Source organism: Takifugu flavidus, chromosome 8 (genome assembly GCF_003711565.1).
Source record: "Takifugu flavidus isolate HTHZ2018 chromosome 8, ASM371156v2, whole genome shotgun sequence".
NCBI lineage: Eukaryota > Metazoa > Chordata > Actinopteri > Tetraodontiformes > Tetraodontidae > Takifugu > Takifugu flavidus.
Window position 1 is genome coordinate 626,726 of NC_079527.1, and position 22,244 is coordinate 648,969.

At 53.3% G+C, this 22,244-nt stretch overlaps 3 protein-coding genes across 7 annotated transcripts; all 3 read right to left on the reverse strand.

The window, feature by feature from the left end:
- Positions 1 to 236: 236 nt before the first annotated feature.
- On the reverse strand, positions 237 to 8,112 carry acss2 (acyl-CoA synthetase short chain family member 2). 3 transcript variants are annotated; one of them, XM_057039571.1, is made up of 19 exons: positions 7,427 to 8,112; positions 6,730 to 6,925; positions 5,595 to 5,686; positions 5,412 to 5,515; positions 5,277 to 5,349; positions 4,442 to 4,517; positions 4,179 to 4,290; positions 3,929 to 3,970; positions 3,001 to 3,138; positions 2,756 to 2,926; positions 2,448 to 2,581; positions 2,243 to 2,375; positions 2,088 to 2,144; positions 1,893 to 1,973; positions 1,702 to 1,810; positions 1,562 to 1,630; positions 1,279 to 1,455; positions 1,098 to 1,172; positions 237 to 1,008 (listed from the first exon to the last, which is right to left on the reverse strand). In XM_057039571.1, the coding sequence occupies exons 1-19, from the start codon at positions 7,551 to 7,553 to the stop codon at positions 881 to 883; spliced, it is 2,094 nt and encodes a 697-aa protein (XP_056895551.1). In that variant the 5' UTR covers positions 7,554 to 8,112; the 3' UTR covers positions 237 to 880. The 3 variants fall into 3 exon arrangements, with proteins under 3 accessions (XP_056895551.1, XP_056895550.1, XP_056895552.1); XM_057039570.1 differs by having other exon boundaries at positions 3,929 to 3,973; XM_057039572.1 differs by lacking the exon at positions 3,929 to 3,970.
- A 539-nt stretch (positions 8,113 to 8,651) lies between these two features.
- Positions 8,652 to 13,928, reverse strand: LOC130529409 (microtubule-associated protein RP/EB family member 1-like). Its single transcript, XM_057039573.1, has 7 exons — positions 13,733 to 13,928; positions 12,426 to 12,556; positions 11,897 to 12,042; positions 10,756 to 10,957; positions 10,573 to 10,679; positions 10,355 to 10,507; positions 8,652 to 9,774 (listed from the first exon to the last, which is right to left on the reverse strand). The coding sequence occupies exons 2-7, from the start codon at positions 12,544 to 12,546 to the stop codon at positions 9,730 to 9,732; spliced, it is 774 nt and encodes a 257-aa protein (XP_056895553.1). The 5' UTR covers positions 12,547 to 12,556; positions 13,733 to 13,928; the 3' UTR covers positions 8,652 to 9,729.
- An 88-nt stretch (positions 13,929 to 14,016) lies between these two features.
- On the reverse strand, positions 14,017 to 21,790 carry LOC130529404 (uncharacterized). Of its 3 annotated transcripts, none has more exons than XM_057039548.1 (24): positions 21,659 to 21,790; positions 21,333 to 21,453; positions 19,838 to 21,225; positions 19,370 to 19,528; positions 19,194 to 19,292; positions 18,883 to 19,105; positions 18,732 to 18,791; positions 18,443 to 18,603; positions 18,050 to 18,199; positions 17,836 to 17,943; positions 17,614 to 17,737; positions 17,152 to 17,529; positions 16,977 to 17,021; positions 16,812 to 16,891; positions 16,634 to 16,746; positions 16,369 to 16,552; positions 16,196 to 16,280; positions 15,960 to 16,105; positions 15,779 to 15,869; positions 15,530 to 15,678; positions 15,362 to 15,447; positions 15,228 to 15,297; positions 15,027 to 15,148; positions 14,017 to 14,952 (listed from the first exon to the last, which is right to left on the reverse strand). In XM_057039548.1, exons 2-24 carry the CDS (start codon positions 21,412 to 21,414, stop codon positions 14,721 to 14,723), a joined length of 4,335 nt encoding a protein of 1,444 aa, XP_056895528.1. In that variant the 5' UTR covers positions 21,415 to 21,453; positions 21,659 to 21,790; the 3' UTR covers positions 14,017 to 14,720. The 3 variants fall into 3 exon arrangements, with proteins under 3 accessions (XP_056895528.1, XP_056895527.1, XP_056895526.1); XM_057039547.1 differs by having other exon boundaries at positions 19,838 to 21,252; XM_057039546.1 differs by having other exon boundaries at positions 19,838 to 21,267.
- Positions 21,791 to 22,244: the final 454 nt, after the last annotated feature.

Below are 22,244 nucleotides of genomic sequence, written 5' to 3' on the forward strand. Positions count from 1 at the left end.
AGATCAAACTACAGGTGAACTACAGCAAAACTACTGGGGAACATCTCATTATTGTTCAGGAGTTTGATCAACATCAAAGCTGATTAGTGTCAGTGATAAATGTTCTTTCATGTTTGTCTGTTTGGAACAAATGTTGATGCCAGCGTGACTCAGGTGGGGGTGGGGTTAAATATCTGGGGTACAGGCGGAAAGACAGTTTGCCTGGAAGACACGTGAAGAAGGTCAGGAGTCAGAGGTCAGGGGGTCGCCACATCTTTATTATCAGCTAATTAACATCAAAACAGACAGTGAGTGAGTCAAATCCCAGAGGAGCTTTTCAAAGAGGACATGATGCTTTGATGCTGCACCATCAGCTGATTCTCCTGTCAACAGAGATGGGAGGAGCCAGAGAGGTCAGAGGGACCCCCCCAGAAGAGGGACGGCTCTGCACTTTTTCATCAGAAACCAAAACGAGAACAAACACCTGACAGGTAAAACTTCCTTCTTCCCTTTTTAAGTGCTAAAAACGTAAAAAATGCGTAAAAGCGGGGTGGCGAGTGGCGTCTCCGACAGCTGTCTAAACAGCTTTACAGATGTTGAGCAGATGCTGGACATATAAAGATAAACAACGAACAACCGCGGCCAATCAGGTGCTGTCGTTCGTGCTGTTGCCGGGGTGACCAGAGGGGGCGCTGCTGGCTCCCAGGAGGGCGTGCGTAGCGGTTAAAAGCAGAACTTCTGGGTGGTCTGAGGGGGTAGTTCTTGGGACAGAGACGACGCGCTGATCCGCCCAAGGGACAGAAGAGGCGGTTCTGCTGCACGCCGCCGACGCTCCCGCCCACAAGTGTCTCCGTTGGCGGGCGTTGGGAAGCCCCTCCTCCTCCTCCCACTGGGACCCTGCTCAGACCGCCTCGTAGCATCTGTTCTGGAAGAGGTCCTCCACCACCGAGGTGTCGGCCAGCGTGGAGATGTCTCCCAGGTCCCGCTCGTCGCAGGCGATTTTCCGGAGCACGCGGCGCATGATCTTCCCTGTGGAGAGATCGGACGGGTCAGACCATGGCGGAAGCAACGCCAGAACGGGCGACATTTCTGCCCACGTCTGGATGGGGGCACCGTACCAGATCGGGTCTTGGGGAGTCCCGGAGCGTTCTGGATGTAGTCCGGCGTGGCGATGGCACCGATCTTCTCCCGTACTGTGAATTCAAAGGAGAGATGGTTAGAAAGGGAGGTGGGAGCTCAGCCTGTTGGGGGCGGGGCTGTGGAACAGAGGGTTGTTGGTTTGAGCCCCAAAACACCCACCCTGCTTCCTAAGCTCCGCCTCCAGCGTGCGGCTGTACGTCACTCCTTGGATCAGCGTCACGAAGCAGTAGAGGCTCTCTCCTTTGATGGGGTGGGGTTTGCCGACCACGGCGGCCTCGGCCACGGCCTCGTGCTCCACCAGAGCCGACTCCACCTCCGCTGTGCTCAGCAGGTGACCTGCAGACGGTCCCACAGGTGCAACATCAGCAACTACAACTACTGACGACATCACTTCCTGCGGGGGCACTCCTGCATCCTCCACCGTCCTCTGGCAAGGTCTTACCTGACACGTTCAGCATGTCGTCTATTCTTCCCGTTATCCAATAGTAACCATCCTTGTCTCTACGGCAACCTGCACCACCAGGCCACAGCGTCACAATCACCGTCCATACAGGTGCAACACGGAAACGTTTCCTGCCTCACCGTCTCCTGTTACGTAATATCCAGGGAACTTCTTGAAGTAGACGGTCTCAAACCTCTGGTGGTTCCCGTAGACTGTCCTCATCACGCCGGGCCAAGGCTGCTTAAACACCTGCGTGACAGGAAGACACGGCCACAGGCAAAACACACGTCGCATTGGGACTGATTTTAAGGAGAAAGTGGATCCATCTCACCAGGTATCCTTCGCTCTCCCCCTCCAGCTCCTCGCCAGACTCGTTCAGGATGGCCGGAACCACACCAAAGAAGGGTAACGTCTGCCCGACGGAGAGATCAAAGAGCGTTCAGGCAGGAAACGTCCAGGAAGATCAAAGAAGATCTGCTCTCCATGGATGGATGCCGAGAACCTGCTCAGCTGATCAGTTACTCACGGCAGATCCAGGCTTCAGGGGCGTGGCTGCAGGTAACGGAGTCAACACGTGGCCCCCCTGCAAAGCCCCAAAACAAGCGTCAGGAGAGTTCTGACCAGCAGGGGGCAGCGCAGCAGCTGCCTGAGGAGCGTTCTCCGTCTGTGGAAGCCACATACCGTCTCTGTCTGCCAGAAGGTGTCAACAACAGGACAGCGCTTCTCCCCCACCACCGTGTAGTACCACTGCCAGGCCTCAGGGTTGATGGGCTCCCCCACCGTCCCCAGAACCTTCAGAGACTCCCGGCCCGACCTGCAGGAAAGGGAACAACCTCAAGCCAAACGCGTCACCTGGGCGAGTCTAAAACCAGCGCGAGGTCCTCACTTCTGCACCGGCTCGCTGCCGTACTTCATCAGCATCCTGATGGCGGTCGGCGCCGTGTAGAACTTGGTCACCTGATATTTGTCCACCACCTCCCATAAGCGACTGACGTCCGGGTATGTGGGCAGGCCCTCGAACTGGAGGACAGGAACAACAACGTAACAAACAAACACCATTATCCATCTAGAGGAAAGCGCTTTACTGCCCCCTGGTGGAAGACAACCCACATGACACCTAATTCCACTGTAAGAGCAGCTATTGCCACCGTTGCTATGGCAACGCCCCCTCTCCTGGGTCGACCCGTCACTCACCAGCACACTGGTGGCTCCGTTAGCAAGGGGGCCGTAGGTGATGTACGAGTGTCCGGTGATCCACCCGATGTCCGCCGTACACCAGTAGACATCATGGGGCTGGTGGTCAAACACCAGTTTGAAGGTGGTGGCGGTGTAGAGCATGTAGCCGCTGACGGTGTGGAGAACCCCCTGGAGAACCCAGACGAAGGTCAAACCGGTGGAATTAGGTGTGATGAATCTGACCGTGCCAAACGTCGACCCACCTTGGGTTTCCCAGTGGAGCCACTGGTGTAGAGGATGAAGAGCGGGTCTTCAGACTCACACCACTCCGGTTCACACTCGTCCGAGGCCCCGCGTACCAGAGTGTGCCAGCACAGGTCCACCTCAGGGTTCCACGGCACCTGCTCACACACCAAAACTAAATCTCATCCCTGGAGGAAGATCGGCGTCACTGGGAGTGAATCCTGGCTCCGACTGTTAAAGACGTTAGCAAGAACCAGGAAGTCAAAGGCGTTTCAGAACCAAGCGTTTCTCCTCATGACCCTGGCCTGGTCTCCACTGACGCAACCCAAAGTTCTGGGAAACATTTGTCAGATGTGTCTGGCACCCCTCCCAGCCAGGATTGGAAAACACTCCGGAGGAGCCAGGAATTTAAGAAGCTTGTTTGTGTGTCAGCTCAGGAGAAGAACCAGGACAGAACATGGAGAACACGGGGCCCTGCAGCCAACCCAACACTACTGGAGAGGAACCGGGGGTCCGGCTGGCCGGAGCATCTCACCAGACGGTCGAGACTCTGGTCTGACTCTTCTCAGGACTCTAAACTTTGGACACGACCCGGAGAACATCTGAGTTCTTCAGCGGTCCATTCTCGTGTTCTAGGACCTTTTAGAGAGCTCAAAGACATAAACGTGACCCCCGATTCCTTCAGAGAGGAGAAACCTCATCTACCAGTGCAGAGCGGTCCAGAGGAAGGAGGTGTTAATGCAGACTCACTACAAACGTGTTGTTCCAATGACACCAGAACCAGTGCAACACCTCCACCAGCGTCCAGCAGCAGCAGATGAAGGTGTTGTTCTCACGTGCTATAGCTATCATTGGAACAAGGGGGGACCATAGAGCCAGGAAACTGCTGGTGAGTGAAGCAGACCCTCAGAAGGTGGAACACAGTCTTAGAGGAGGACGTGGAAGTACCTGCGGTACAGGATGCGCTTTCTTTACTCTGGTCGGTTTATCCTGCTGGATGAGGATGAGGAGCAGGAGGAGCAGGAGGAGGGGAGCAGTTATCAAAACATGGACAATGTTGGCGGTTGATCAAAGGTGCAGATGTCACGAGGCAGTTTGACAGGAAACAGAAGGGCTGAACATCTAAGCAGATGTTGGAGGACAAGTACCCACAGGAGACCCACGCAGAGGTCCAGATGGGCTTGGTCCTGGTTCTTACCTGAAGATCGGGACAGGAGCGCTTGGCTGGAGGAGACTGGGAGCCCAGAGGAGTCTCCTCCTCTTCCCTGGACAAGTGCTTCAACACAATACACTTGAGCAGCGGGAAGCCCCTGCAGAGGCCAAGACAGGGTCTTCATCGCCAATGTTCCCAAGAACCGTGTGTGTGTGTGTGTTGTTCCCAAGAACCGTGTGTGTGTGTGTTGTTCCCAAGAATCATGTGTGTGTGTTGTTCCCAAGAACCGTGTGTGTGTGTGTGTTTACTTGTCTCTGCACTTCTGCAGCGCGTCATCAGCCAGGACCTTCAGGTTGATCAGTTTATCTCCTCGATAGAAGCCATCTGAGGGGAGGGGGGTACTGAGGTGAGCGGGCTGGCAAAAAGCTACTGCGTTAGCATTAGCACACACGTCTTTGAACCTTCTGACCCCTTCAGACAGTAACTGAGTCTCCAAGGCTGGTCCTTGTGGTCATAGGAGGACGTGGAGCTACGCCACCTCCGTGTTTATCTGCAGCAGGCTCATCAGAACCAGGTCACAACCCAGTAACACCCAGGAAAACCATCCCTGCAGCCCAGTATCTACTGATGGGGGTTCTATCCATGATTGATAAGGGTGTGTGTTCCATTCAGACCGTAGATTAGCAGGTTCACGTCTCCAGACTAACACAGATAATGATCTACTGGTTATTGGTCCCAGCCCAACACCTGCTGAGGGTCTAACCCCAACAAACTTCATCCACGTTAGCCATGTTGCTGCCCCACAAGAGGAGATCTGAACGTATAAACAGATATAGCCGATGCTGCCATGATGAGCTCAGGTGAGATGGTGGAAAGCCTGGAGACCCTAGCTTGGAGACCCTAGCTTGGAGACCCTAGCCTGGAGACCCTAGCCTGGAGACCCCAGCCTGGAGACCCTAGCCTGGAGACCCCAGCCTGGAGACCCTAGCCTGGAGACCCCAGCCTGGAGACCCTAGCCTGGAGACCCTAGCCTGAAGACCCCAGCCTGGAGACCCCAGCCTGGAGACCGTAGCCTGGAGACACTAGCCTGGAGTCCCAAGCCTGGAGACACTAACCAGGAGACCCTAACCAGAAGACACTAACCTGCAGTGATGAGCAGAGAACACTGAGAGTCCAGGATCCTTTCACACAGCGACTCAGCAGAGAAACCTGCGAACTGAACACAGCGTCAGGGTGGGACCACAACGGGACGTCTGATGATGATGAAGGCACATTTACCACGATGGAGTGAACGGCTCCGATCCGGACACAGGCCAACATGGCCACCACCAGCTCCACCACCATGGGCATGTAGATGGACACGCGGTCGCCTTTCTTCACTCCTGCTCACAAACACAGTCCAGCAGAGGCGTTACAGCAGGAAACACCTTCGGTTGCCGTGCCGACGGTGTCACGACTGACCCCGACTCTTGAGGACGTTGGCGAACTGACAGACCCTGCGCAGCAGCTCCCGGTAGGTGACCGTCAGCTCATCTCCAGGCTCGTTACCTTCCCTGAAACAGACACCCACGATCAGAGCTCAAACCACAGGGTCACCTGACACGCACGTGCACGCCGAAGAGACGCGTGGACGCAATGGGGGCCACCCTGAGGGCGTGGCCAGGAACGGCGGCAATGCTGCGTCCTGATGTTTCAGCATCTCAACCACAAGAGTCAACTGTTGGAAACCAGCCAAACCAGTCAGAGACTACGTCCACCTAAATGGATATTCCAGCATTTCAACACACACACACACACACCGGAAAATCCCCATGTGTGAGTTGACTCTCTGCTTGAACGTTGTCTGACGTGACTTGTTGAGTGATTCCAAACGGCTAGTCTGCTAGCAGGCTGCTAAGCACTAACACGAGACACCGTTGTCCTGTCCCAGCTACGCGAGACAACAGCGTGGAATGATGGGGGGGCTGTAAATGGCCCGTGTCCAGCAGCCCATTAGCTCCCCCCTGACCTAGTTGAGCCATAGTCCTCTCCAGGTTGTTGAAAGGCCTCAATACGAGTCCTCTCAGATTCCCTGTGGTATTAATAGGCTGAGGTGCCGCTCAGACAACACGCTGCTCCATTTCACCTTTATCTGCCCCCCCAGCGACACCCCAGTTAGAGCTCCTTGTTTCAGTTTATGCTGTTACAGTTTATGCTGCCAAAGGAAAGTTGAAGATGAATAAGTGGGTGTCTGAACATCTCGGCACCAATAATCTGCTCCTCTGAGGACACGCATGCTAGCAGCAGGCTAACAGATTACCCTGGAAGACTCATCTGAAGGCTTCATCTCGGTTTAGGGTCAGAACAGATCTATCAGGACCTAAAATCGTCATCATCGTCACAAAGAAAAGAGCCAAAGCCATCAGCAGGGGAGGAGGAAACACCTGCCCAGGTAAGAAACCAGGGCGGGCCATCCTGTCTCACCATGGCAACCACATGGGTCAGGACTAGTGGGTCTGGAGAAACATCAGCACCTAAACGAGACCAGGATGCACAGAATCCCAGCAGAAGACGTGCGGGTGGACCGTAAACGGGTCCATCGGTGGACAGAACTCACCAGTAAAAGGCCACTTTGTCTCCGAGCTTCTTCTCGTGGACGTTGCGGTCCAGCAGGTTGTAGCAGATGTTGGTGGAGGCTCCGTCCATGCATTTGACAAAGATCTCCCCTTTGGTCACGTCAAAGTTGTAGTCCAGGAAGGGACCGCTTTGCTTGGTCTTCCAGAAGAACTCATTGGCGATGCTGCCCCAGAACTCTGCGGGTCAGGAGGGGGAGACGGTCAGAACCAACATCCACCTTTTAACACCTCGGGGGAACGTGCTGCTGCGCGTCACATCCGCTTTGCTCAGCGTCACGCTGCATCTGTGGTGTCTCCGCGGCCGCTGAGCCAGGCAGCAGGAGGGTCAGAGGTCAGACTCCAGAAGGAATAAACCAACTGGTGGAAAACGTCGCAAATAATTAACTCACCAAGATAAAACTTAACAAACCGGTTAATTATTAACCATACTGTATGAACTTATACGACTTCTGCCCTCCATCACCTGACAACCCCAAACACCCCTGGGCCCACCTGCTGGCCCAGCAGGACCGGGACGTCCCCAACATGCTCGGTCCTTATCTGGACCTGGCATCTTATCAATGTGACGGCATCGTCAGACTAGATGGGTTCTGGACAGACACGTGTCCGTCCGAGCAGAGGACCAATGATGTGACACCGTATCTGCGGGGACTTCCGCGTGTGCGAGGCCGGACTCACCGTCGGGGCTCTCCGTGGACTTCAGGTAGAGCTCCTTATACTGCTCGTAGCTGCGGACGTGAGCCACCTTCTGCAGCTCTTCGGGGGCGTGATAGACGCCTTTCTGCGGAGCCTTTTCCGGAATCATCTCTGCGTTTAGACCCCACTGGTTCGGAAATCTGGGCTGATTAATCAAATGGTGTCCGGGCTAATCCGCCAGACACTGACCCCTCTCAGATGCGGGGGCCTGGGGCACACTGGACCGGGGCAACTACCTAGCTGGTTAGCGCTAAAGTTCATTCAGACTTCCTGGTTTAGCTGCGGTCTTCGCTGGCATGAGGCTGAACCTGTCGACGCAGACGTAAACTCCGGAGGTGGCCGGGGAGTTCGGTGTTTGTTCGCGGAATCTCTGAAGGTTCTCCTGGCGGTGCTGGAGGGGACGTCTCGCTCGGACCCACACGGAAAGCTAACAGGCTAAGCTAACGGAGGCAAACGGGAAGTAGAGAAGGGGCGGGATGGGCTTCACGTCCGGGCCGCTGACTTCCAGACCTCAGACCTATAAAGCTGTGCGAGGGTGGCCGGGCGTGTAGCGAGCCGTCTGGGAGGCCGGAGCTCAGAGGTTCTAGTTCCAGAGGAGCCCGCTAACATTCCTGGTTCCGTCAGACAAGAGGAACGAGCACGAGCTCGCGCTGAACTCTTGTTTGGCACCGTGCCGCAGCCAATCAGCGCGCACGATGCATTCACGGACTCCCCGGAAGCTGGGAATTCACAGCTTTATCGGGCATTACGTTATTCTATTAACCGCGGGGAAGAAAGTTTTACGTTCGACATTACACAGATATTCCCTCGGTGTAACCCGCCCTTCGCTCCGGGTAAACTTCTCTTTATTAAAAACACAATATAATTTAAATGCATATTAAATGCAAATTTTGAAGCGCCACAGGGAAACCTCTGAAGACATCGACACACGCATCCAGCAGGTGTGCGCGCTACCGGCCGGTACCATCTACATGCAGCAGGGGGCGACAGAAGTGTGTTCAGGATCTTCTATTCTCTTCACAAAACATTTCAGGTGACATTTATTCCACCATGAATCTCAACGTTTATTCCCACCTCAACGGTATGATCAGTGCTCTTTGTGGAACTCTTCCAGAGTTCCGGGACCCTGCTGTCTCCACCGTGCTCGTCTCCCAGGGGCGGCTGGTGCAGAACACCCCGGCTTGAAAGAGAACACTGACCGGGTTCATTTAGTTGCACTTCATATTTATTTCTGGATTCTTCGGGTCAGATCTGGGCCGTTCGGGTCAAGACTCCACAGTACATCCACGCCGTTTGTCCCAAACTCCTCAAACGTCATTTATTGTCAGAACATACAAAAAAACGGTACAAACATTCACCCCAGAAACAGCGAGCAATAAAATTAGAGTGGACTCTGAAGAGTTGTCATGCTTAAGGCCATAGTTGTCCGTCGCTACACTGAGAAGCTGGAACCAGCACAGTGATCCGATTCAACACTGAATCCAGCAGATTTGGTTGGTTCCGATTGGCTGATTAAGGCATCAAACAGTAAACAAAAGGAAGTTGTGCCGCTAATTCACGCAGCTGAACACGGAGTTTGTTTGGGAGGCTCAACGACGTGAACACGCTGGAAAGTTCCTGTTCTCGTCTTTATTCGCCAAGTTATTTTTGCCTTTGGTAATTTCACGCCGTCCTAACAAACGGAAGATTTACCCGTTTATTTTGGGCTCAGAATTACGAAGTTCCACTTTCCGATTGTGATCAAGAGAAGAAGAAATGCAGACAGTTGACTGGATTCAAAGGCATCCGTCGTGAAGAACAAAGACCCAAAGATCAAAGGGCGGCCCCGCCACGTCAGTCAGCACCTCTGGGAGACGGCGCTTCCAATCTGGAATCTTTGTTTTCCTGGTTCCTGTTTGTGCCCCCGAGCCCCAACTGATGGAGCCAGAGCAGAGGCACAAAGCGGTGGCAGCAACATCAAAGACAACAGAGGGGCGAGCGGCCGGCGACTTCATTTGTTGCACACAGACACACATACACACAGAGACGCACAACACCAGCGGGTTTAACACTAGAGTCCACAGCAAAGACCTCCTGGTGCCTCGCCTGGGTTGAGGAAGAATCGAGAGGCAGCAGCCGAGGCTTTAATTTTGAAAGAGGAAGTCCAGATGTGTCAAAGTTGAAGGTGACAGGAAGTGAGATCCATGGGAGGGGGGTGGGGGGGGGGGCGTCGATGCAAAAACCAAAGTGGCTGCGTTGGCTTGAAGGAGCTCGAGGCCATCAAAGAGAAACGCCGCTCGCCTCCATTAAAACTCCTCCTGGTCCTCATTTTCTGGTATGACAAACCCATCCTGGAACACACACACACACACACAATCAAACAAAATAACACACAAAAGAAAATACTACATCTCCCAGAATCCCCTGCGTTCATGACCACACGGTGCAGTAGAGCCTGTTCTGCCCTGCAGCAAACGTCGCCATGGCAACCCCAGAGAGGACCCGACAGAGTCGGGCTGGTTCTGGCGATCAATGGTGAGACTGAGCTCAGAACCGGGCCCAAGGCCACGCTGTAAATGCAGAGCGACTAACTTCCTGCTGGTGAGGGAGCTGCATTCCATTCCTGCGCCGGCATTCATGATGCCATCAGCTGTTGGTCACGACAACACATGACATCCCATAAATGCTAGCCCCTCCCTCAACGGCCCCACGAGGACGCTCACTCCCAGATGGGACCCGTGTCAGGACCAGTGAGGTGTGGGGGGACTATTTTTAGCGGCGGATGGATCCACGGCTTCAGACCAGAAGAGACCAGAACCCTTCTCCACAAACATTCCAGCCCGCCATCCTCAGAGCACCACCTGACCCTGACTCTGCTAGTATGGCTGGTCTGTGTAATAACAGTGTAATACCAGTGTAATGAGGACTCACGTCTGTGGCGTAGAGGATGCCCATGATGCTGGCTAACGTCTCGTCGTCCTCGCCTTCCTTCTCCTGGCAGATGAGCTCAATGTTCCGCAGCTTTCCAAAATAAAAGTCCCTCTCTTTCTCCATGTCCTGGATGGCTGACTTCAGCGACTCCAACTGCGGAGACAAAAAGGTTCACTCCCCTTTTCCCCCCCCGCGGAATCACCTCGGCGGCGGCTCACCTCGTTCAGAAGCTCCGCCCTCTCGTCGTCCCCGCCCACCGCCGGCTTCTTGGCGCTGACGTTGGAGACTTTGGGGGCCACCTTGGCAACGGGTGGTCTGGGCGTGGCTGGAGACAGGAGACAGGAGACACGTCAGCGGGTCGTCGGCGGACTCGGCAGAACCGACCCGGCCTGAACGCTCACCTTGAGTGAGGGGCTTCTTGGGGGGTTTGGTGAGGGCCGAGGTAGCAGAGGTGGGGGGGGGCATTCCGTCCTGGCCCTGCCTGGCCTCCACGGGGTCGTACTCCTTCCCATCGTAGTTGGCGTCGAAGAACTTCTTGAACCACTGGACGAACTCAAAGTTGTCCTGGAACTTCCCCTTCACCAGTTTGTCTACTGGGATGATCTGCAGAGTAAAGAGACAAGCCAGAACTTCTTATGGGAGACCCAGCAGGACCAGGACAGGATGCACTGTTCTGGCCCCCTGCAGATGGGGGCCACCCAGTGGTGTGTTCTGGGTGCTACTGGGAACAATGACTCCATTGGAGCGTCGGATCATGTGTCACACGCTGGACCCAAACCGCGTCCTGAAGCCACCGGCTTCTGTCCACGAGGAGGGTTCAGAGGCAGCAGCTGATCCACACAGGGACCTGAACCTGACCCTGACCCTGGATCAGGTGAGGGGGCAGGGGCCTCAGGGAGGAGTAGGGCCCTAACCCCCCCGGCAGAGCGTCTAGACCAGGTCAGATTCAGGTAACCTGTCAATATGGCTCTGCTGCAACACACACACACAGCACTGAAACACACACACACACACCACACAGCACTGAAACACACACAAACAGAGCACTGAAACACACACAAACAGAGCACTGAAACACACACACAACACACACACACACACACCACAGCACTGAAACACACACAAACAGAGCACTGAAACACACACAAACAGAGCACTGAAACACACACACACACACACACACAGCACTGAAACACACAGTCAGTTATCTTTTCATGCACCCTCACGGTAGAACATTTTAAGCTAATGGGGTGTGTGTGTGTGTGAGAGTGTGTGTGTGTTTCAGTGCTGTGTGTTATATTGCAGCAGAGCCATATTGACAGGTTACCTGGTTACCTGTGTGTGTGTTTCAGTGGTGTGTGTGTGTGTGTTATATTGCAGCAGAGCCATATTGACAGGTTACCTGGTTACCTGTGTGTGTGTGTTTCAGTGGTGTGTGTGTGTGTGTGTGTGTGTGTGTGTTATATTGCAGCAGAGCCATATTGACAGGTTACCTGGTTACCTGTGTGTGTGTTTCAGTGGTGTGTGTGTGATGGCACCCACCTTGTCCACGCCCATCTTTTTGAAGGAGACCTGCAGCAGCTTGAAGTTGTGGATGTATTCGTGCTCCAGCTTGGCTCCAAACTTGACCTTCTTGAGAGGGACACAGTTGGGGAAGAGCATGTCCATGAACTGGCAGTAAGCAGCTCCTGTCAACAACAACAACAACAAGACAACAAGAGCAACACAGGGCTCAGCGGGGTACTGTTAGGGGAAAACTGGCAGTGTTGACAAAAAATGTTGGCAGACGAGCCTTCACCACCGACACCGACACAGACAGTCACAGACAGGAGGCTGCAGGCTCCTGCAGGGTGCTGCTCAAAGCACACACACACACGGCTCCTGAAGTGAGTGACGTGATCAACGGTGATTGGTTTATCCTGATCATGAGCTGATGAAGATAAACTGGTCTGAGGTTCCACCACCTAAGTGGGCATCTGCTGCCTCACACACACACGCACACACACACACACACACACACACACACACACACACACACACACACACACACACACGGAGGCAGAGCACTGACCTGAACACAGCATCTCGATCTTGGTGAGGTTCATCTGCAGAGACTCGTTGATCCACACCAACATGTCGTGGCGGCTCAGGTTGTCGCTGGTGACCGAGGTGGAGTAGACGTTCACAGCCATCGTGGGTCAACTACACACAGACAGTGTGTCAGTCGGTGTGTGTTCTCTCTACAGACAACACAATGCAGCCGTGGCAGCAACACACTCATGGGTTTCACCCTTCTCCTGACGTCAGCAGAAAGAGCACGTTAAAGAGGAGCAAACATGGAGATCTTTGGTTGCCAAAACAACCGTGGTCATGACAGATGACTGTTGTCGCCTTGCAGCAGGAGCAACAACAGCCGCTCGCCTGCACAGTCGTCATGTCAACAAGCTCCCTTTGTTGTGTAGTAGGAAAAGACTGATGTGATTTGTTCTTGGTAATGAATATCCAGGGGAGGAGGACTGGAGAAAATTAAAATGATTGTGGCTTCAGCAGCTTGTATGATCAAACACTGGTGTAATGAGGCTTTTTCCCGTTTCCCATCTTGTGTTATTAGCTAAATGTTTCCCTGTGTGCTGAAAAAGCCCGATAATTGTCAATAAATGAGTGATTAAGGATCCATTGTAGGGCAACGGTCGTGTATTTATTGGTGCTTTGCGACGTATCAAAGCGCACACATATTGGTGTTCTGGCCATGAAACACCAAAATCCGATAGAAATGGGTTCTTATCATGTTTTTGAGGATAGTATCGATAGTAAAACTAACCTTTATATCTTTATTTCATCCCCAGCTCAACGACATGCCGGCTAACGACACCTAGCTAAAGGCAACAGGGCCGATGGAGCCCTCGGAAGCTAACAAGGGTTAGCCGACATAATACCATGTGTGGCCCACAATCATAAGATCATTATAAACTTGAGAACACGTCCACACCAATAATAATTAGCCTAATTACCGTCCTCGCCGAGGTGAAACAACAGAGCAGGCTTCCGTCGGTGGCCAAATACGGACACAAGCTCGCGAATTTGGCAGCGATGGAGACGTTTCCCCGCCCTAAAGCCCTCCAACATCACCGCGACGTTAGCCCAAGGATACAACGCGCAAACTCGCCGTTTTCCTACATTACAGACACTTTCGGCCAAACATCGACGAAGCCAGAAAAGGGGGAATAAAGTGGGCTGTTTGGGAGATTCGGGGGGTGTTGGTAGCTCGCTGGTAGCCGCACACAAGCTAACTGAGAGGCTCGATGCCTCCGTTGTCAGCCGCCGCTTCAAATGCCGGCGGACCGACCGCGCCGAGATCGGGCGCCCACAAACACCTACCTGTAGGGCAGTAGTAAAGATTCTTCAGAACGGGTGATCGCGTAGAAACGGACTGGATCCTGCGGTCATAGAAAGCCCAGCTGGAACTCTTTTAACCCCACAGAAACTTCTGCTTTCTTCCTCGTTGCAATTGGCTCGCGCTACCGGCAGCGGAAGAACCGACCTAATGACGTCAGGACTTAACGGGAAAGGCCCCGATTTTTTTAATCGTATCTTTATTTAAACAAATACGAGGACAGAACAGGGAAAAACAGTACAATTTATCTCATGACATGACGCGAAAATATGAAATATACCTTATCTTTTATTCAGGGATGAGTTCCGGTACACAAACCATTTAGTTTTTATTAACGCTGACAATGTCTGTGGGTGAAAACCAGCCAAAGAACCTGTTCAATGACTGAGTGTGTAGAGTTAGAAGACACAGGTGGTGTGACATCCTTATTTTAGTCAATAAAAACCCTCCATCATCCTGTGAGCAAGTGTCGTTAAAAAAGATCGTTGGGCTCCAACAGCAGCATCGAACAGTAAAAGTGCACGTGCACGCAGGCACGCACATGCCAAACTCAGGTTGTCCTTAAAAAAAAATAAAAACACAAAACAGTACAAATCATCAAGAATCTGATGTGTTTAGCATGACTGCAGTTCCCAAATGTGGGTTAAAACAGGAGGAATCCACCTGAGCACACAGGTGAATTAAAAACTCCATGATCCGTCTGATCCGTCTCTCAGGGAACTGACATGATTCAGCTTCAAGCCTCCCGCTCGTGGATGTGGGTAACATTAGTCCTGTCAACGTGCCTGCTTGTAAATTCATGTCAGCAGTAATAAACATCTCCATAACAAAAAAGAGTCTTTCTTAAAAAGGCTTAAAAAACAGAACCCTGACAGCAAAAATCTCATTTCTCAGAACTTATAAATCACCAAGTTGTGGCTCTTATCCCTGGTCCTGAGGGATTAGCCACCTTCTGGACCAAACCAAGCTCCCTCAGAGCTGTTGGGTGTCCTGAGAGACTGGGGAGGCAGGAGAGGTGGAGGAGGAGGAGGAGGAGGAGGAGGAGGAGGCCACGGCAGGAAGCTCCTCACAGGCAAAGTAGTCCTTCAGAGGAGCGAAAAGGTGTCTGATGACGGGCACGCTCCAGGCCTTCCCCAGAACCTTCTGCCTCTGCTGCCTGTTCATGTTCCTCACATCAGTGTAGTGTTTGGGGAACCCAAAGATCCTGACAGACCAAGCAAGAGGTGTTCAGTCAAGGCTCAGATTAGTGAAGACGCTCGGCAAAGGAGCGGCACCGACCTTTCCAGCTCAGTGATCCACAGGATGTCCTCTCTGCCGCTGGTCAGGACCGGCAGCAGCGACACGTCCTTGCCCTGCTTCAGAGAGTTGGGGTTTGTGGTGATGGTCCTCACTTTGGTCACCTGATGCACAAACAGCAGCGTGATGACGGGATCCTGGCTATAACAGGTGGTTCCTGTGGTGAATGGTGGGCTGACTCACCCGGGCCTCTCTGCCGACCTCCAAGCACTCCTGCAGACTCAGCTTGTCTTTCTGAGAAGCCACGATGGGTCTGAAACGGGCAGAAAACGTCACTTCCTGGCTGTACGAGCCGCTCTGCACAGCCAGGAGCTTACCTGCACATCCCGGGAAGGTTTCCCCAGAAATAGCGAGCTCTGTGAGCTGGGCTGACGTTGACGGCGTCCACCAGGACAGGGTTACACTGTGGGACATTCAACAAGCCTTAACGGGCTGCATCAACATCTGTCCTCAAAGCCTATGTGGAGCTCTTAAAGGGCACCAACCTCGAGGAAGCGGCAGATGTTGACTTTGTCGTGTGCGTTCATAAAGACCACGTTCTCAAAGAGCCAGAAGAAAGGCCGGGGGTCTTCTTCACTGGGCTTCAGGAGCTCCAGAATCCTGTAATACTCAAAGAAGAGCCGACCGGTGCCCTCTAAAGGACAAAGCCAGTCATTACCACAGACATTCAGCAGAACCACTGTGTTTAAGAGGTCCGAAGAGGAACGCTCAGATCTGAGGCCAGGGTCCCGTACCGTACAGGCCTTTCCGGATGGGGTTGACGATGGACAGGTCGTTACAGGGGCTCCCACCAATCAGCAGATCAAACGGACCCCACCTCTCCAGCTGGATCAAAGGGGATCCATCAGGATCAATCGGGACCAACACAGCCGCCAAATGACCAAAAACCCCCCACGTGAACGAAGGCTGACGTACGTGTTCCTGGGTGATGAAGCGCACGTCACCAACTTGGGTGATCTTCCCCTCGTGGTTAACGGCCGTCACGGCGATGGAGTCCTCACACACCTCCGAGGCGACGTAGGTCTCCACTTTGAAGCCCAGATCCTTCAGCACCACGTAGCCTGAAAAGCACACAGTTCTGGTCGGTTCCAGCTTTGTCGGGTCAACCACCAGGGAGACAGGAAACGGGCAGACCGGGTCTGCCAACGCACCGGTGCCGATGCCGTCGAACAGCGACAGGACTCGGATCGGCCGGCGCAAATTGGCCGAGATGGACGGGTAAACGCGGTGCGGTTCCTGCAAACAAGCCCGGGCCAGTTTCACGAAAAGTGCTTCTCAACATTTTCACACGTCAGGGTCAAAGCCAGATAAAATCCCTCCTCACAAAGGCCATGCCGCTGTTGTTGGCAAACAACTCCTGGACACGGATGCTCCAATCAGCTCTGGGCACCAGGGCGCCATGGGGCTGCTGAGGCTGGCACAGGTAGCAGATCCACGGGTCCAAGTCCTTCAGGGACTCGAAGGTTCCTGCACCAACCAGGATATTCAAACAGTCCCTGCAGTAGGACCTAAAACCCAGAAAAGAGGGTTGGAGAACAGCCAGCAGCTCAGGTTCCTGTTGGTAGGAGGACAGAGGTGAAGGTGTGGACCTGCAGCAGCTGTCGTTCCCACACAGAATGACTTCCATCCCATAGCAGCAGATGGTGCAGTAGGACTGGTAACCGTCGTCGTCGTAGCGGAACAGCGTCTCTGTGAAGTTGTCCTTTGGGAGGAAGAACAAGGCTCAGAGTTGCTCCTCTGCTGCCCACAACACACCCCCTCACTCACTTTACACTCCTGGCAAAGGCCTCCTTCGATGAGGGGGTGGACGACCTCCACCGCGTCAGTCCCACAACACAAGCAGAAGCCTGCGGAGACACAGAGCAGCCGCTGACGCACCCAAACATTCTAATCAGTGTTAATATTGAGCACAGTGGATCTCGTCCCAGTCACCTTCCATGTCCAGCTTCCTGTCCCTGATCCTGCGGATCGTCTCCTCTGCAGAAAAGAGACACTGGCATGAGTATTTGTGGACATTTCCTGCTACTTTGTCCTGGTGTCCGACAACAGTGTTACGTCTCAGTGTGATGAGCAGTGAGGTGCAGGCTGTGCTGACTGGGACCAGTACCTCTGACTCTCTGGTCTGGCTGGGTGTAGACGCTGCTGGGCTGGGTCGCCTTCCTCAGGATTCTGTTGTCAGACCTCCTCTTGTTGGGCACATAGTCTGGGGACGTGTCGTCATCAAGGTCATCAGCCAGAACGCTCCTCTTCTTCTGCACCTTTTCTCCCTTCCACCCTCGCTTATGTCTTCCTTTCTTCCACGCAGGCGCGCCTTTCTCCCACCCCCCGTCTGGTTGTGGTTTGCCCCCTGCAGGTCTGAGGGAGGACTTCTCAATGAAAGCACACAGTTGGTTTATGGAAGCATCTTCACCCGGGGGGCCGGAGGAGCCCCGAGTTCCCTTCCTCACAAACAGCCTCTCCTTCGCTTTGTTTGACTTGCTGATAGCTGGAAAAGACCAACCAATAAACCACCTGAGACCCCCTCAACAGGCCCAAATGATCACAAACAGGAGGCGAATCTTGAACCGACCTGCTGCTGGGTCTGGACCCAAGGCTGAAAATCCTCCCAAGGCCCAGTCCAGAAGCTGTTTGAGCAGCTCCTCTCTGTCCTCCAGCCCTGCAGACCACTTCTGGCTGCACTGCAGCGCTGCGTCCTGAAGACACACATCATCACACATGACATCGTTCCTGCTGCTATCAAAGTCTGAATGGGGGCACTTTGGGTCCGTCTGGTCCCTGTGGGTCCACCTACCTGCAGGGACAGAAACACGGCTTCTTTGTAGATGCCGACAGTGGCAAAGAGGTTGGCGTTAAAGTGCTGAGCAAAGGCAGAGAATGGCGCCAGTTTCTTCAGGCTGATCTGGAATTAGAAGGAAAGTCTGGTCTCGTTCCGGTGTCTCTGGGGTCGGGGAATAATAGTGAAGCTGCCAACATCCTGGAGCTGCTGGACACTGTCACAAACTCACCAAAGTGGAGGTTTTCTGGCCGTACCACTCCACCCTCACAAATCCCCCCAGTCCACGTATTCCTTGGCCCTCTCTGATGACGGCGGGCCAGTAGGAGGATCCTGAACTCTGACCCCAGACCAGCTCGCCCGTCTCACCCACAAGAGGCGGCTGACGGAGATATGAAGATACTGAGGTCAAAATGACGGCGCAGCACTCAGGCACAGGAGAGATTCCATGTCTGAAAGTGCTGCTCTCATCCAGACACGTCCTCACCTTTGAAGTTTTTGATCTGATCTTTGATGACTGATTTGTTTTTGCACTATTCTCTCATTAAACTAAACACAACAAAAGCATTGTTTCACCCCAACATGCTATTATTGAACCGCTATAACAGGGTTATTCAGACTTCACCATCTGCACCGCCGAGCTGCGTGGCGGCGTTGACGTCATACTGCTGTCATCGTCCTCATCATCGTCGTCGTCATCATCTTCGTCGCCCTCATTGCTGCCGTCATCACCGCTCACAATATAAACAATCTCCACTGGGGAGACAGGCTGGTTCCGGTCCAATCCTGGAGGAAACACGTGTGAACAACATGGGTGATGTGACGGCAGCAAACACCAACCCTGTTTGTGATCTACGTCTCCACGGTAACATGGTGAGCAGCAACAATCAGTGTTAACGCTTCACTTTTCTGACCTTGAGCCTTTGTGGGTCCATCAAAGGTGTTCCCTTCAGGCCGTGTGAGCTCCACCACCTCTGAAAACACACACACACACACCGTCATCATTAGCGTTAGCGTCACAATGATCACCGTGTAGCTCCTCAGCTCTAACCTGGCCCCGCTCACCTGAGGAATTGTCAGAGAGGTCCGACACTGAATCATCTTTGAGGGGATAGTGAATGGAAGATCTGGCCTCCTCCTCTGCAGATAACAGCTTCTCATCTTTACGCATTGACCTGGCCTTTCTTGGAGATCTTCTTAAGCTGATGGAGGGTTTTTTGGTCTCGTGACGCTTCTTCAGTGATGTGTTTGAGGCCGTTCTGCTGTGAGGCCGGCAGCTATTGAAAGCCTAGCGATGGCCAGAAATACAGAACGGTAAACACAGGACCTGCGGGCGGACGTTTGGGGTCTGACATTAACAGCCAGAGGTCACGTACCATAGCAAAGACTTGCTGTCTGCAGAGGGAAGTGGGCAGGACCAGGAGGGTGAGGAAGAATTGATGCACAGCACCGTAGGGTTCAAGAACAGGCAGAATCTAAGAAGCAGGGACAGTTGGGTCATCTTTGGCGTCAGAGGGAAGCGAGGGGACAATGGAGGGCACAGCGGCTTTACCTCAGCCCAACTCCGACCTCTCCCCCTCAGCTGCTCTTCCTTTATGGCCTGCAGGGCGCTCAGGTAGTCACTGGCCATCTGCCGACTCTCTGCAGAGTCCTTCTCACACACACCCAACTGAACCCCTGACTTTATCAGCACGTTTACAGGCAGAATAACCTGAGGGAGAACACACGTACAGTCAGACACAACATCCTGTCGCCTGGGGAAATGCTCTGGTCATGTGGGTTCCATGTGATGAACCAGAGTCAAACACAACTCTGCTGCTGGGGGAGAAGACCCCGGCGCTCCAGGGTTAGAGCGGAGATCCCTACCTGGGTCTCCTCCCACCTCCACCCCCGGCAGCAGCTCCAGGTCACAGCTGGAGGAAACAACAGCACCTCCCTGGCCCATTTTTAATGCAACAACGAACTACATTGCCTGAAATGAAGAAGTACTTGTTCACATGTGGCTCTAACTCGCACTTACGCAAAGATCCTCAGGATGTTTCAGCACTTTAGTTACGGTCATTAGCGCCGCGTTGCCGAGACGTTTGGGAATATTCTGCACTAAAGTCTCCAGAACTGCTTTGTAGAAGGTTGTTGCGGCATTAAAGAAGTCGTTGCGGTCCTGTTCCGTCAGAGCTGTGCTGCCCAGCACGTCTCTGGCCGATGCTCCTATGTCTACGTCACAGCTGAGGAGAAGATTTTCCTTGTCCTGGAGGATGCAAAGGTCCCACCTCCTGACAAAGCACGAGGAGGCGGAGGGGTGGAGAAAGCTGGCAGCATACGACCGCAACAGGATAAAAACCAGCTGGAGCTCCTCTGCGACGTGCACCGCAGCGCCCCCCTGCAGCACCTGCAGGGCTCGGAGCGGCTGCAGGGCCTTCGCCAGGAACAGGAAGTAGAGCCCCAACTTGTCATCCGTCAGGAGTCCTTTGATGTGTTGGCCATCCAGCAGCATCAGGTTGTCTCTCAGGTGTCTCTGGGTGCTGGCCATCTTCTCCACGATGTCAATGACAGCTAAAGCCTGAACACAGACTGGGTGGGAGGGGCAATAAGGCAGGGCAAATACATCTCTGAGGGCGTGGGCCGCTTTAGGCTGGTTGGAGTAGTGAAGGTAGAGTTCTCTAATGGTGTCCAACACGCGGGGAAAGGCTGTGAGCAGTCCGACCTGACAGGCTCTTCCTGCTATGCCAGGCAGGCCGCAGAGTGACACTAGCCTGGGGCTAAAGGCCTGCAGCTGCAGCTCAAACACACGGCTCACAGTGGGGTGGGCATTACAGTAGAACAGGCGCAGATGACCCAGAGGAAGGCCACACGCCTTCAGCCTGTCGATCAGGAGACGCGCATCGGTGGCGGCGGCACCCGCACTCGGGTCCACGTCTGCCTCTGGGTCCACCCAGTCCGTGCTCAACTGCAGGGTGTCCAGCAGCTTGACAACACTGAGCCCAGAACTCAGGTCCACATAACCAAGCAGCATAACGCTTGTGCGCTGCCCTCCATCCAGATGCACCCCTACATACAGGTAGAGGCTGTACGGGCTGTCGGAGCAGGCCAGGACCACGTCCTCGGTAGGGGCTGCAGCACAGGCAGGGGGAGGCCGCCTGTCAGACACATCCAAACCCTCAGTGAAGTACTGGCTAACGAAGGAAGAAAGCAAGCCGCTTCCATGGAATCCATTCTGGGCGGTGATCCCAGCTAACATGAGTTCCACTGAGTGTCCTCCCTCTGCCACCTTTCTCCCGTCCTCGTCTTCATCAGATATAAAGATAACATCCGTCTGGTTGTCCTCACAGTTGTTGGGTCCAGGTTCATTGTCCGTGTTGTCTTTCACCTTCATAATGGCCAAACTCTGGTGAGATGTGGGCAGGTGACCTGCCAAAAGAGCCATTGTGGATTTACCTATGGGTGACACGGCTGAGACGTTTGATGACATCAGAAATGAGGTGAACGCTTCACAACAGTCTTAAGACAACAGGTACCTGTTGGAGCCTCGGTGTTGCTGTCCCTACCCGCGTCGGCATCAAAGAAGTGCTTGAACCACGATAGCAGTCTCATAGACATGCTGGATCCAGTCGTTCCCAGCTTCTGAGCATGAAGGAACTGAGGAGAAGAAAGACTCTCAGGAGATGAAGACATACATTTGTAAGCTGCCGTCTTCACTTTATAGATCACATGCGGTCATTTAGTGTAAATGATGACTGAAATTCCACCCCAGTCCAGTCAAAATGTTACAGCGGCCGATGGAAGGTTTCCAATCAAGTCCAGATGTTGAGAAAAGTCAAACTAAAGTGATTAAAGTTCTCACCTACAAAACTGAAACATTTCTGCAGCAGATGGCAGCGATTGAAGCTGTGGACAGAGACCACGGGTTTTAGTGCTGGACAACACCAAGGAGCCTGGAAAGAGCAGGTCCAACCACCAGGGGATTAAAACACCAAAGTGTTGTTTGTTAATGGGACAATCATCATCATACACAATGGCTAAGAGACTAAAATTACAGTAGGGCCCAAAGACATGACAGGATGGTTGATGGTTTGATGTGGAGGTTCCTCACACTTCTGACAGATGTTAGGACAGTTCTTTTACGTTTTTTGTTTTGGTTCTGAACCCAGAAATTCACAAACGCCGAGCATACACATGTGCAAACTTATGCACATAAACAAGCACTTACATGCTAAAGACCCAAGTTCTGGCGTCAACAGCAACAATGTCCGAATCAAAACTGCAACTTCCACAATAACCACGACTTTTCGCGCGAAAATGTTGCACTCACGTCACATTAACAAAAGCGTTTATTTTGCTTTCACAACAATCGCTCGAGCTGCTCACAAACAAACAGATTGCAGCCCAGTTTTTCCTCAATTATCTACCAGCCACGACATAAAAAAGTG